General features: G+C 57.0%; 1 protein-coding gene across 7 annotated transcripts in view; it reads right to left on the bottom strand.

The window, feature by feature from the left end:
• Nucleotides 1-5,730: 5,730 nt before the first annotated feature.
• The window catches only part of CTIF (cap binding complex dependent translation initiation factor), a 326,137-nt gene continuing 317,843 nt past the window's right edge, over nucleotides 5,731-14,024 (bottom strand). For all 7 annotated transcript variants that reach the window (XM_060405512.1, XM_027960717.2, XM_015103729.3 and 4 more), the window contains 2 exons: nucleotides 11,477-11,530; nucleotides 5,731-9,787 (listed from right to left, as the gene is read on the bottom strand). In XM_060405512.1, the coding sequence (XP_060261495.1) occupies nucleotides 9,572-9,787; nucleotides 11,477-11,530 (270 nt within the window). In that variant the 3' untranslated portion in view covers nucleotides 5,731-9,571. The remainder of the gene's footprint in view (nucleotides 9,788-11,476; nucleotides 11,531-14,024) is intronic.

The raw sequence follows: 14,024 nt of genomic DNA, 5'->3' as shown, positions 1-14,024 counted from the left end.
AAGGGTCACAGATGGCTTTCCAGGACTGCAAGATCCCGGCTCCAGTGCCAGGTGAGGATCAGAAATCTGAAAGAGGAAGCTGCCTGTACCCTGGTGGCCTGTCCTTAGCGTCACTGGGGAGAGATGGAGACACAGGTCCTGCAGTCTCCAAGATCCTGTTTCCAGAGATATTTCCCCTCCCAGTGTCTGACACGAGGGCTGCTTGTGAATAGAAGCCGCTGCCTGGACAGCTAAGACTGCCTAAAACAGGGACATGGAGCGTTCTGAGCTGGAAACTGGAGTTTTCCTTGGTGGTCCCATGTGAGCCTTTGTCGTCCTGCTGGGTGGAGCACCCCGGCCCCAGATGAGTCAGGCTCCCTCCACTGGCAGGACCTCCGGTGACCACAGTAGAGGCCCTTCCCGGTCTCTCCCTCTGACCAGGCCCCCTGACCCCCTGGGGAACACTTTGCTCCTTTCCCCTTCTAATTCCTCTTTCTTCTGCCCAGACCGTTGCCCTTACCAGCTGAAGAATAGACTGAGGGAAGGAAGGCCAGGTTGTGGCCTGCCCACTGGGGACTAACAGCGTGTTCTCAGCATCTTTCAGGATCCATGTCAGCCCTGTTCCCAGAAAGCGGGGTGAAAGCCACGGGGACCTCCTCTGAAAGACACCCTGTGTCTCTGGTTCCAGGAGGCAGGACCCCCACACCTCTGCTTCCCGCCTCTCCTTGCTCAGAGGCCAACCAGTCAGGGAGATTTAGAAACTGCAGAGCAGATTCAGACACATCAGAAACACATCACACACACACACACACACACACACACACACACACACACACACTCACTCCGTGCATGTACTTTACCCACCCTAGAGAACCTCACATGCACACACTCATACACACACATACACACACACACACCTCACATACCCCAGAGAATCTCTCAAGCAGTGCACAGCTGTGGCCTCCCCTATGGGCCTAGGGGTCTGAGCAGCTCCCAGGGTCCTGGGCAGGGCTGGGTGCCCCTGAGTGAGGAAGGGCATTTTCTCATTTGCACAGAGGCTGGGTCTGTGCTCCCTGGGCCTTTGGCCTGCCCCCCACGGCACAGCAGTGCCCCCACCTGCAGCCCTCTCTGCACGGTTGGACCTCAGGGCCCTGGGGGCACCCCAGCCTCCCCACTGGAAGTCCCTGTCCCGTGTGGGGACCCCTCCACTGCTCTGCGTGCCCCTCCTCGAGGACCTGGCTTAAGGCACAGTTCAGCTCTTCCCTCCCTGCGCCCCTGAGTCCCTTATCACCTGGACCTCACTGTCAGGGTTCACCTGTTTAGCCCCGACAAGCTCGTTCAGCTCCTGCTTGAGCCAGGCCCTGGGCTCGGTGCTGGAGATGCAGCATGGACGAAGTCAAGTTCAGAGTCAGTGGACATCAGCCCCCTGCAGGCCAGTGGTCACTCACAGTGAGCTGGGTCATGGTCAAAGCATCCGTGGGAGCTGCAGGAGCCCAGAGGGGGCGCCTGGAACCCTGACTAGGGGAGCAGTCTTGGAGAACTTCTTGGAGGAGGTGCATGCCTGTAACTCCAACCACTGTCCACGGGACATGAGACCATGCTTAGGTCCTCTGCCATCCAGCCAGTGTCATCCAAACCCCAGCCCATCTGCAGACCTGTAAACAAGAGCGGTGAACATCTATGTTGTAAGACCTGAGATTTCAAGCTGACTGGTTACACAATTCGTTGTGCAGAGTTGTGTGGCATAGTTAATGGAAATAGGCCCCAAGCACCCTTCCTGACCCTGGCATGGGCCTCAGGAGTTCCTGACCCCCTCCTTAGCTCGGGCGCGTCTCCTTTCCCTCTGAGTCAAGCCTGCGACAGAGGCCTCTCCTGGCCTTGCTTAAACAGAGAAAGCAGACTACACACCAGTCTGTGCAGCGTCGAGGGCCAAGTCCCTGGATGTTCTGGTAGGTCACGAGGGGGTCCAAGAGCCCTGGCCTGAACCCTGCTCGTCCCTGGGAGCCAGCAGGCCGATTAGAGTTGGGGGACACAGAGGGGTGAGGAGGCTCAGGTCCCAAGATAGCCACCAGTCCCAGAAGCCAGGAACCTGGATCTTTAGCCTGGTCCCCATGGATGCCCACCAGGCCCCTCTCAGGACTAAGACAACAGCATTTCAAGGCCTGGCCCTTGTGCGAGGGGCGGGGGGCGGTCACATGACTTGAACTTGCCACTGCTCCCCTGAGTTTGTTTCCTCTACGTTTCAAACGGAGTGAAAAGTGTCTGTCGCCTGCCAGGACTATATGTGAAGATCAAACAAAATCATCATATATTTTAAAACTACAGGGCACTGTCCAAGCAGATGGCGTGGTTCCCTCCATGTTTCCCCAGATGTGAAATGGGTGTAAGGATGGTATTTACTTCCCTTGCAGGGTCCTGGTGAGGCCAGATGATGTGTGTGAAAGGGCGGTGGCAGGGAGCCAGGGCTGTGTGGCGGGTTGGGCTCTCTGGGCCAGTCTCCTTGGCCAGGCAAACACAGCTGTTTGCCTCACACTCCAGGCTGGCTGGCTGGCGGCCAGTCTGGGCAGAAGCAGCTACCGCATCTGCTTCCAGAGTAGGCCAACTGCTTCCTCGGGAGGTGGCGGCGTGAGCAGCCTTCTGCCCACCCTCCCCTGCCCAGGCTCGTGCTGAGACCAGGTGGGCAGGGGAAGGTGAGGTTTCTGGCTCAGATAAGATGTCCACACAGAGTCAGCCTATGCCTCAGGCACAGTTACCTAGGGCACGAGAAATTTAGGGGCCTGGAAGGGGTTTTCAGCTTTTTAAAAAATTTGTTTTTGGCTGCCCTGGGTCTTCACTGCGGCTCAGGCTGTTCTCTACTTGCGGCAAGCGGGGGGCTGAGGTCTAGCTGCAGTGCCCGGGCTTCTCACTGTGGTGACTTCTCCTGTTGCAGAGCATGGGCTCTCAGGCGCCCAGCTTCCGGGAGCTGCAGCCGGTGTGTTCAGCAGTTGCGGCTGCCAGGCTCCAGAGCACCGGCTCAGTAGTTGGGGTGCACGGGCTTTACTGCACCTTCTCGGACCAGGGATCAAATCCGTGCCTCCTGCATTTGCCTGGCGGATTCTTTACCGTGGAGCCACGAGGGAAGCTGGTTTTCAGCTCTTTGAAATCAGAAATAAATGCATTTTTAGATTGAAAAAAAAAAGTTTTAATAAGGAATATTATTATCTTCATTTTTGTGCCAAGATAGTCATAAAATACAATTTTTATATATTTTTTAAGGAGGATGGGCCTATGTAGGCACACGAGGGCCCAGGGCCTGTGAGAGTTATAACGTGGCCTGGAGTCCATGGTGTATACTCTGTCCACACTCAAGGACTGGCCTGGAGCCCTTTCCACCGTTGCTAATGTGCTGGGCAGCCTCGTCTCAGCTCTGACGACAGGTGCCAATACTGCAAACTGAGGTGAGAATGCAGCAGCGTGGCCTGCTGTTCCCACGGGCTAGTTCCGCCCTCCTGAGAGCACTCTGTGGCCCGCACATGCCGTGTTCGCTCCCGTCGCTCAGAGGGTACAGCCCGTGTGTGCTCACCGGTAAGAGGGGCCCCCTAACACCAGAATCCTGAAAATGTTGGCATACGTGTGTTCTTTCTCAGCATGTAGTTGGAAAAATTTCCCAGGCAATTTGAATATTGATCTCAGGCCTGGATGTGCCCCTCTCCAGGAGGGTCTCCCTCACCTCCCACCCACCTTGAGGACCTCTGGCCTGGAGAAGATCCAGTTTGCAAGACGTTACAATGTATTCTTTCACAGAATAGCAGGGAACTTTGCAAGCTGGCTCCTCTTCCTCCCCACCCCTCTGCAATTATCTGATCTGAGGGTGTTTCATCATGCTCCTCCTTTCCTTGGATGAGGAGGAAAAGACCATGTAGCTTGCCCATGGCAGGCTCCCCATGGCAGGCTCCCCATGGCCGGCTCAAGCCAGCAGCTGGCTGCTCCTTCTGCCTGGTGGGTGGGACTGGTCGGCTCCCTGGACTGTGCTCACTGCAGTCAGAGCGGAGGCTAAGACACACTCGCTTTCTGGGCTGAGGTGGGGGCGTGGTGGCTAAGTCTTCCACTGACTGGCCTTGGGCTCTGGGTTAGTCACATCACCTCTCTGAGCCTTGATTTTCTCATCCGTAAAATGGGAATCAAAAATGCTCACCTGCCTACACCCCTGAACCACCTGAGACAGTGTATGTAAGGCCCTGAAAAAACCATGGGGATGAGAGACAAGCTTTAATATGAAAGTATAGCCACTTCCTGTTTACCGTCTCAATCCCTGCTTCTTCTGCTATCTTTGCCTTGGTCCTACAAGTCATGTGTGTGCACACACGAGTATTCTAGTTCATTCATCCGAAATAGTCTTCCCGTCCCTCCCTCCTACAAACCTTAGGAGAAAGGTAACCCGTGCTCAGCAGGACAGATAACACATATAAGCAGAGGTAGTGGTGAGATACAGAATCGAAACATTTACTACTCAGAATATTTGATTCGTAGTTTTCAGTAAACTTCTGGGACCAGAATGAATTAACCCCGAAAAATCTCTTCTGATGAACAGCGTTTGGTAAGATTTCTCCTTCCCTACCTTTTCTTCTGGGCTTCCCAAGAACCACTAGTGGTAAAGAACCTGCCTGCCAATGCAGGAGATGTAAGTGATGCAGGTGTGATTCCTCGGGTGGGAAGATCCCTGGAGGAGGGCATGGCAACCCACTCCAGTATTCTTGCCTGGAGAGTCCCATGTACGGAGGAGCCTGGTGGGTTACGGTCCATAGGGTGGCACAAAGTTGGACACAACTGAAGGAACTTAGCACTCAGGCACACTTTCTTCTACCCTCCAACACCTTGCATTTTGACCTCACTTTCCACGCCAACCCTTTTGCATTTTTGTAAAACACTTCAGCCTCACAAATAACAATCATCTAATTAAAAAGTTATCTCCCTCTACCAACTGGTGTACTTCAGGCCAGAGCTGCCCTGCTTCATGTGGGTCAGAAATCTCCGCACATGCTCCACACATGTTGCTGAGCTGGCCTGGGTGCCATCCTGGCCTGACCAGGGAATCACGAGGGGTGTGGGTGTTCTGGTCGCCACTCTAAGGAGCTGAAGGCCTGGCAAAGTCTAGCCAGAAAGAATCCCCGGGGGGACCTGTTACCAGGAGGCAGTGTCCCTGGTATCTTGTCACAGACAGGATTGTGCAAAACCAAGAACATGTCAGCACAGCAAAAGAAATCACTGGGCCCTTTGGGACCCTCGGATGAAAGACTGACTTGACCGCGGGGACGGGACGGCCACTTGCTGCTGACTTCTGGGAGCTGCTCTGCCCAAGTCTCAGTCTTCTTCAAGTGAGTCAGTGTCACTTGCCAAGCGTCAGTGACGTTTTCACAGGAGGGGTAGGTTTGGGGAATGAGGTGGTTAAACATGCAGCGACCCAAATCTTCAGTGGAAGTTTCGTGCAGGACTGGGTTGCTTCTCTTACCTTGGACAGACCACGGTTCCCGGCTTGGCGGAAGGGGGACGGCATCTGTCTCCCTCCCCCGTGTTCTCCTGGACCACCCCTTCCCAACCTTCTCTAGCCCCTGGGCCTCGCTCCCCACTGCAGCCCAACGCGGGGAATCTTCTCACCAGCTCATCACCTGGGTAGGGGCTCCTCCGAGGCCTCTGCCAGGACCCGCTGAGGCACAAAAGCTTTTGGGAGAGATTTCCTTTGCTGACCGCGCAAAGAACAACAGATTCGGGGCATTTCTGTTTTTTGGTGTGGTTTATTTTTAAACCCACTTGTAGTTTGGGTTGAGCTGGAAAGCAGGACATACCAAGGGAGGGAAGGTGGTCGTTGCACGAGCAGGGTTCTGCCGCAGCTTTGGCGGGAAGCCCCCGGCCCCCTGCTCTGGGGAGGTAGGACCCGTCGCCAGGCTCCCAGCTGGCTCAGGCGAGGCAGGCAGCCCTTATGTGCCAGTGTCCCGAACAGAGGAGGAGAGTTGCCGTTTCTCTGATCTGTGTCCTCAAAGGCCCAGCCTGCAGTTTCCCAACAGAGCGCCGGCAGCTGAGGGACAGGACTTCGCGGGCAGGCTGGACAGTCTGTCGGGACGAGGAACACTGGCCGGCTTCTGATGCCAGATAAGAGCCTGGGGCTTGGCGTCTGTGCGGCCCCTCGGGGCTGCTCCTGCGGCGGCCTGGCTGTCTGGGCCCCCGCCCCTGCAGCTGCCCAGGGCGTGATCAGAGCGGTATGTTTCCCACACCCCCTCCCTCCCCAGCCATCAGAGAAAATAAAATAAAAAATAAAAATTAGAATAAATACCGACTCGGCCCACATTTACATTTACACGGATGGACAGGACGATCCCCAAACCTTAAAGGTGTACAGACGGGTTAAGGAAGGGTGAGTAGACGAAGAGCGGGTTTGGGGGTGCACACCTGCTGGGGAGGGTGCCGGGGGCTCCCGCCTCCCAAGGGAGGCTGCGGGTGGTGAGGGGGTGCCTTCTCGGGGCTGCGGTCCCAGAGCTCAGGCAGAGCCATGAGGCCCGTGGGAGCAGGCCTGTGGCGAGCAGGCGGGCTGCCTGAGAGGAAAACCGTGGCTGCCTCGTCTTGGCTGGCAGGAGAGACAGGACGCGCGTCGGGATGGCGGGACCTCCTCAGAGCTGTGGGAGCCACGGGCGAGGAGGGAAAACCGCACAAGCCTTCGAAGAGGACTGAGTCCTCAGAGGACTAAGCAACACCTGGTTTCGCCCCCATCAAATACATTCAGAGGTCAACTCGGTCACGGCCTCCCTGTCAGCGAGGGGATCTGGCCTGGGGCGGGGGCGGAGGTCTGAGGGCTCCTGTCTGCCCCCGAGTTCCTAAGTAGTCTCCCGTGAGAAGCTGCCTCAGAGTTTAGGCTTTACTCTTATTTCCTTAAAAAAAAAAATTTTTTTTTTCTGGGGGGGTGCAGGGGAACGTTTTCCTTCCACATCTGAAAAAGTGGCAGCAACCTGCATTTAGAAACACAGCTTCGACGGTTATGCGGATCAGCCAGGAAGCGCTCTCAAGCAGTGGAATCAACTAAGCGAACCATATATGTCTGGAGGCCACGGCGACACGACACGTAATTAAAAATATATTTATATATGTATACATATTTATAGCTCACTCCTTCCCACGCTGGTCCTAACAGTCAAGGCGGGGCCGGCCCTGAGGCAAGACCACCAAGGCAGGCCGTCGGGAGGAAGGGGCCCTTAGGAAGGCGGTGCCCGAGATGCTAACTTGCCCAGCTGTCCAGGGAACATCGCCCCCGAGCGCGTGGTGTCTGGGGCCCCTTCAGGAAGCCTGCTCTCTGAGCCCAAGGCTGGGGTGGGAGACCCCCTCTTCTGCTTCCTCTACTTTCAGCCTCACTTTTAGGCTTCAGCGTTCTTCCGGGGCCCTGCTTCCTTCTCAGTAGATGCACTCCTGTAGACACACACGCACATTCACACGCACACTCACACACACCTCACTTGAGGGAAGCAGGGCCTTCCTTCAGCCCAGGTGCGGGTCTCGGAGGGCAGCCAGGGAGCGGCTGCTTGCCGGGCTGGGGGCTGCTTGACCCCGTGGGGCCGCGATTTCCCTGGTGCCTCTCTGAGTGAGCATCCTGACGTTAGCCCAGCTCTTCCCTCAAGGCCTCCTGTGGGGCCTCTGGTGTCCCTGGGCCCAGGCTGAGCCAAAAGGTGCAGGAAAGGCCGTGAGAAGATGGAGGAGCTTGGCAGGAAGGGGAGGGGGGCAGAGAAGGCAGGGGTGGGACAGTGTGGACTCCTTGGCAGAGGCCACTGACCCCTTCCAAGTAAACTGTGCCCCTCCCCTTGTTCCCTAACAGGCTCTTCCTAGGGACTGGCAGGCAGGTGGCGGTTGGTGGGATGGATAAGCCAGGGGTACAGAGGAAGCCGCCCCCCACCCCCACCCTTCTGCTCTCCTAGACTCAACAAGGGGACATTTCCTCCAGCCTGATCAGACCAGTCAGCCAGGGGCGGGGGTTCAAGGTGACCCAGGCCTCAACCGAAGAGCAAGTGAGGACACTGCTGGGCTCTGAGGCCGCCTTCTGGGGCCTCACGGAAATGGGGGCTCCAGACCAGTAGTGGGGCTGTGCAGACACCAGAGATGACCCGAAGCCAGCCTCCCAGGGCCCGCCCCTCATCCTCCTCCCCAGCCGTCAAAGAAGGGGCTGCCCCCAGGACTTGGCCTCTCCAAGCGCCCCCAGCCTTTATGCCAGCCTGGAAAGCGGGTGGCTTGCTGGGATCCCCTGATAGTCCTGCTCATGACTTAGCAAACACACCCCTCCCACCAGCCCTGGGGCAGCAGTACCCAGAGATAGGCCCCCCAGGGGGCACAGACCACGGCTGAGGACTCAGCTCGTTGAGTTAGTCCCAGGGAACCAGGTGTCCCCCTCTCCCTTGTATCTGCCCCTCAGGGAGAGCTTGAGACAAGACCTGTGTGTGTGGCACGGGGAAGCATCACTGGGCTTCTCGGTTTTAATTCGCCAGCCTCTTTCTGAGGCCGGTTCACTACCAGGCCCCAGGCCAGGACAGGTTTAATGCTCTCCCAGCGGCGACAGTATCGGCCCTTTGAGGAGGGAAGCTAGAAACGGAGAACAGAGAAGCCAGGGGCCGAGGAGCATGGGGTTCCAGCGGGGACCCCTGCAGGGGCAGAAGTTTCCAATTACCTTAATTGGCTACTGGCAAGCTGTCTGTGGCTAGGATCCTTCCAGAGGGGGGCCGGGTTTGATCTCCCACTAATCAGGGGGTTCTCGCGGGGCTGACTGTGTGATCACATTGCGGGACCCTCGGCACTGAGAGAGGAGACTTCAAAGCAGCTGACTTTTGAAAACAGTGAAACACAATAAAACAAAGGAGTGCAACTAGAATGGCAAACTCTGTCTCCCCTCGAGGCCCCGGGCCCCCTCTGGGCCTGCAGCTCGGGGGTGGGGGGCGCTGAGGGACGAGGCTGGAAGGCGGAGGGCAGAACGCGGAGGTTAGAGGAGATCGCCCCGTCCCCCAGCCCGCCGGCCGCGCGGACAAAGGCCGTCAATTAGGGGCGGCTGGTGGGGACTGTGCCTGCCTTTGTCCTCCCGGACATCTGCTACATGTCGCCTGCTGCCGGTTGGCGACTGTGGCTGACAGCGAGCGGGAACAATGCAAGCCCGTCTCCGACCCACTTTCTCCAGCCTTCTGAGGTCCTTTCTGACCCGAGCTGTACCCCAGCATGCGGGCTGCCACGGCCTCTGAGGAGATGAACCCCTGCACACGGCACAGCCCGGCGGGGGGCAGAGGGGGGAGGACGCCTTGCATGGGAGGGGGCGGGGAGGAGGAGGGCCGGGCCACCGTGGAGAAGACACATGCTGCCCTCACTGGTGCGAGCTGCCGCATGCTCGGGCTGGGGGGCTCGTCGGATGGGGGTTCGCTCCTCCTAGGGCTTCGGTCCCTTCCCCGTCTGGCTCCAGGCTGGCCGCCGGCTCTGCCTGCCTTCCTCCCCACGCCTCTCTCCTGCCAGGGCCACCCCTGTCTTCCCGCCTGTCCATCTGGCTCTGAGCACCAGGGCCCCAGCTGCCCTGCGGGCTGCCCGCCAGGCCCCCGAGCTGTCAGGCGGTCAGTTTCTGGATGGTTCTGTTGTAGTACTGCGTGATGGGGGGCGTCAGGGGGTTCCAGCTGTTGGCGTGCAGCTCGATGACCTCTAGCAGCAGGGACCGGGTCAGCATGGATTCCGAGGGGCACAGCATCTTGTCGCGGGCGCTGGCCAGGAGCTCGGCCATCATCTCGGGCAGCTGCTCCTCCAGCAGTCGGCCTGTGCTTTGCAGCTGCAGGCAGAGAAGTGGAGTTAGGACGCGCACTGGACCCCGAAAGGGCTCCTGCTCTGTTCATCTCGGTTAGGGGTGCTTGCTAGGGGAGCAGGGACAGGAAATCGCTGGATTATCCCAGGAAGGTGCCCAGGCCTCTTCCTCCCAGGACGGAGGGACAGAAAGGGTGGAGAGTGGAGACAGCCAGTGTGAGAGCCCACCTTTAACACCCAATCTGCCGGAGGAATGAGAGGAGTCAGGATACTGCCTGCTGTCCGGGGCTGTGAAGAGTCCTTACCAGGAACATGATGCTTCTCCCTTCATCCACTTGCCTCCCTTCTTACAGGAAGCCTTCCCTGACCACTGCCCGCACCCTCAATGGCTATGTGACCTGCTTCCTTCGAGGGTGACCAGGTGGCCCCGCATTAACCTTCTCTAGCTGGGACGTCTCTCTGGAAACGAACTTGGTCGTTGTTACCAGCCGTGTGTCCATGTGGAACCCGAGAGCATGGATGAGGTCTCCTGTTCCTCTCCTCTCTAGCCCCGCCATCCCCACAACCGACCTCTGCCCACACTAATGACATGACAGGGAGGAAACAGGATCCGGGGCAGAAGGCCAGCCAGAGGGCCTGCCCCCCAGAGAGGCCTCGATGGTCTTGAAAAGTCCCCGGAGTTAGGAGGAGCCCGGATCTCCTGGATCAGACCGCCCTGCAGGCAGCCCCTGGAATCCCAAGTGTCTGTCGCTGCCCCACCCCGGCCTTAGCCCACCCACTTCTCAGGGCTCTGCCTTCCTCCCCAAACTTTCCCTGAGCATCCTGGAATAACCTGACCTCTCCCCTAACTCCTCAGAGATGTGAGCTCTGAACCCACATGTTTTCTCCACATTGCCTCATCCATTCATGCATGTGAGCAAGATCTCTATCCGCAGCCAGACCACGAGCTGCTTGGAGGCTGGAACCATGCTTTCCCCTCCTCTCTTATCTCCCCTGCCTGGAGCCCCATGCAGGGTACCCAGCTAGAGCCCTGGCACGTCCTGGGTGTGGGCCCTGAAAGCCCCTCCCCTCACCACACTTCCCTCTGAATGTCCCTGGGCTGTTTTCTTGTCTTTTTTTCCTTTTGGCCACACTGTATGGCTTGTGCAATCTTAGTCCCTCGACCAGGGGTCGAACCTGTGCCCTTAGCAGTAGAAGCGCAGAGTCCTGACCATTGCAACGGCAGGGAGGTCCCCTTGGGCTGTTTTCTGAGGGCACAGCTTTGTCCTTGTAACTGAGCCCTAGTCAAGTGACTGAAGCAAGAGCTCAGAGAGCAGTCGCCACACCTTGCAAACAGGGGTGGGACCTCCCATGGGGCAACTTGGAAGTGGGGAATGCGACCTGGGGTTCAACCTCAGTACCTCCCCTCAAACCCCCCTGCCACCAAAGCCAGGGGAGATACCCGGGGGCGGGGCATCACTTGGGATCTTCTAAGTCATTTGTGAGGTGCACCGGGCTGAGGAGGAGGTGGTCTTGGGGGCAGAGGGAATGTGAATGAGGCTACCACCCCATCCTTCCCGCTGCAGTGGACAGAACCCTGGGTCCATTCAGGAAGCCATCTCCCACTACCAGCCCCGGGCTTATGGACCCCTCCAATGGTCCTTGGGCCCCCCAAACTGTTAAGCTGAGAGGGATGCGCAGGGTCTGAGGTGGGAGAGGTCTAAGCCACCCCGCTTACCTCCATTGAGCAGCACAGGACGGCATCTTCCTTCACATCCTGAGATTGCAAGAGCTGGAAGAGAGGGGCAGAGAACAAGCGCTGAGGGGCACTGAGCTGCTCTCAGCCCCCTGCAGCCTGGAACAAGCATCTCCTGGGGCTGCTGGGCTCGAGAGACAGCCCACGAAGGCCGAAGGGCAGCAGGAGCACTGCTCCAGGAAGCAGTGATTTCTCTGATGGGACCAGAGCAGCTGGAGGACCGCCGTGGTCATGGAGCATGGGTACGTCGGCCAGGACAGAAGGCCTGCCTATAGGCCCTGGCCCAGCAAAGCTGCAGATGGGTTTGAAAGTGGTAGCAGGCATGCTGGGGTCACTGGCTGTGAACAGCTGGTCAGCAAAAATGAAATTCGTGTGCAAAGATTTCCTAATCAGTGCGAGGGGCTCAGCTCTGGGCTCAAGGTGCCTGGACCCTGGCTATGGGAGGACTTCCAGAAATCACAGCGCTTTTCCCCACCGGCCCAGCACTGTGGAGTCTGCAAAACCACGCACACCGTTCCAGACTGGAACTGCTGGAATTGCTTCCTGACCAAGGCCACGGCCAGGCTGCTCAGCGCTGGGACCGGTCACCCTTGATCCAGGCTCCCCTCTACCTGCCGCGCTGCATTCTCTCCATCTCTCTCTCTCTCTATTTAAATTGAGCTAAAACTCAGTCACAGCAAGTCCACAATTTCAAAGCATACAATTCAGTGGCTTTTAGTAGATTCACAAGGTTGCCCAACCATCGCCACTGACTCTAGAACTTTTTCATGGTCCCCAAAAGAAACCCAAAGCCATTAGCTGTCAGCCCTCCCCCCACCCCCATCCCCCGACAACACCTAATGTCCTTCATCTCTACACATTTACCTCTTCTGGATATTGTATGCAGCGAAATCATATAATATGTGTTATTCTGTGATTCATTTCTTCCACTAACAATGCTTTCAGAGTATGATGTAGCATGGGTCAGTTCTTCGTTCCTTTTTGTGATTGGAAGATACGACACTGTAGGCTGTATATGATATTACACCACATTTTGTTTGTCCATTCATCAGATGACTTGACATTTAGGCTGTTTCCACTTTTTGGTTCTCGTGAACAACGCAGCTATGAACACTTGTGGATGAGCGTTTGTGTGGACATGTGCTTTCATCTCTCCTGGGTCCATCCATGGGAATGGAACTGCTGGGTCATATGGTAATTCCACATTCAGCTTTCTGAGGACCTGACAAACTGTTGACAGTGGACGTGCTGTTTTACACGCCCTCCAGCAGGGTCCAGAGTTCTGATTTTTCCATATCCTCACCAATATTTGCTGTTTTCTGCCCCTTTCCCCATTTTTCCTTGAACCCCCCAGTAAAAATTCTCTCCAGGCACAGCTTTACAGAAACTTTGTCATCCTCTTCTCCCCGAGCCCCACAGACCGCTTCTTCTGAAGGTCCCTCTGATGGTAATGCTTTCCTCCTCAGCACCTAAGTATATCTCGCCCCTAAGTATATCTCTACCCCAACCCCACCACACTCACCAGCCCATCCACCAGACCATGTTAGTGATTTTTCTACCTGCTGGAACCCTCCATCGCTACACTTCCCATCCTTCAAGTCCCGGGTCACGTTCCGACTTTCCCTGGAGACTGTGGATTGCTCCAGCATGGTGCCCACTCCTGCTTCTCACTCCCGAGCCCCCCGGCTTCCCACACCGCTCCGCCTCCCACACAAGGAGCAAGCCATTTCCAGGGTGAACTGCGGCTTCCTGAGGGCAGGGCAGTGTGACGTTCATCTTGGCTGCCCTGTAACACCCAGCACAGCTCCTGGCAACAGCAGGGCTTCGCTAAATGTGGGTCGATGTGATTTATGCATTGTCTTTGTTTTAAAGGAAGGGGAGGAGAGTAAGGAGAGGGCACAAGAGGAAGGCACTTAGGGTCCGCTTCCTCGCCCACCGACCGAGAAATGGAGTCAAGCTTTCTGGTCTGGGGCACGACGTGGTCAAGGAGGGTGAAATGACACACCACCCTGGGACTGTTCCTACTACAGGCTTGGAATCCAAACTCCGCACACCCACCTTCCCTTCTCGCTTCTCCCATCATATCACAGCCATCCAACCCCGGCAGAGGACACAAGCATTCACATCAGGGAGCTAACGATGCGTTTACTAAATGTCAAAAGAGTCCCGGGGATGGCTCAGTGTGGGCTGCAGTGACCAGAGTCATTCTCAGGGACCAGACCTCCTTCCACTGTATCTGTCAGAACTGGGCAAGAATGGGTCCCACAGTAGACACGCCGAAAAGAAAATCATCTGGGGATGAAGGAGCAGAGGTGGGTTTCAAGCTGCTCAAAAGATGAGCTGGTGGAGAGCAAGGGACAGTCTGGAAAGGTAACAATGTGGGCCCCTCAGTGACAGGTGCGGATGGCCACTGGTGGGCATGCCTGCTGGCGTTCTGCTGACTCTGGGCTTTTGTGCTCTTGCAGCCAGGAATTCTCAGCCACCACCAATCTGCAGACCTTCCTCACTTTACTCGGGGCTCAGCCCCGCC

The sequence above is a fragment of the Ovis aries genome, chromosome 23 (genome assembly GCF_016772045.2).
Source record: "Ovis aries strain OAR_USU_Benz2616 breed Rambouillet chromosome 23, ARS-UI_Ramb_v3.0, whole genome shotgun sequence".
NCBI classification, from domain to species: Eukaryota; Metazoa; Chordata; class Mammalia; order Artiodactyla; family Bovidae; genus Ovis; species Ovis aries.
Note: the sequence above shows the minus strand (reverse complement) of the source record. Positions and strands in the feature narration are given on the sequence as shown.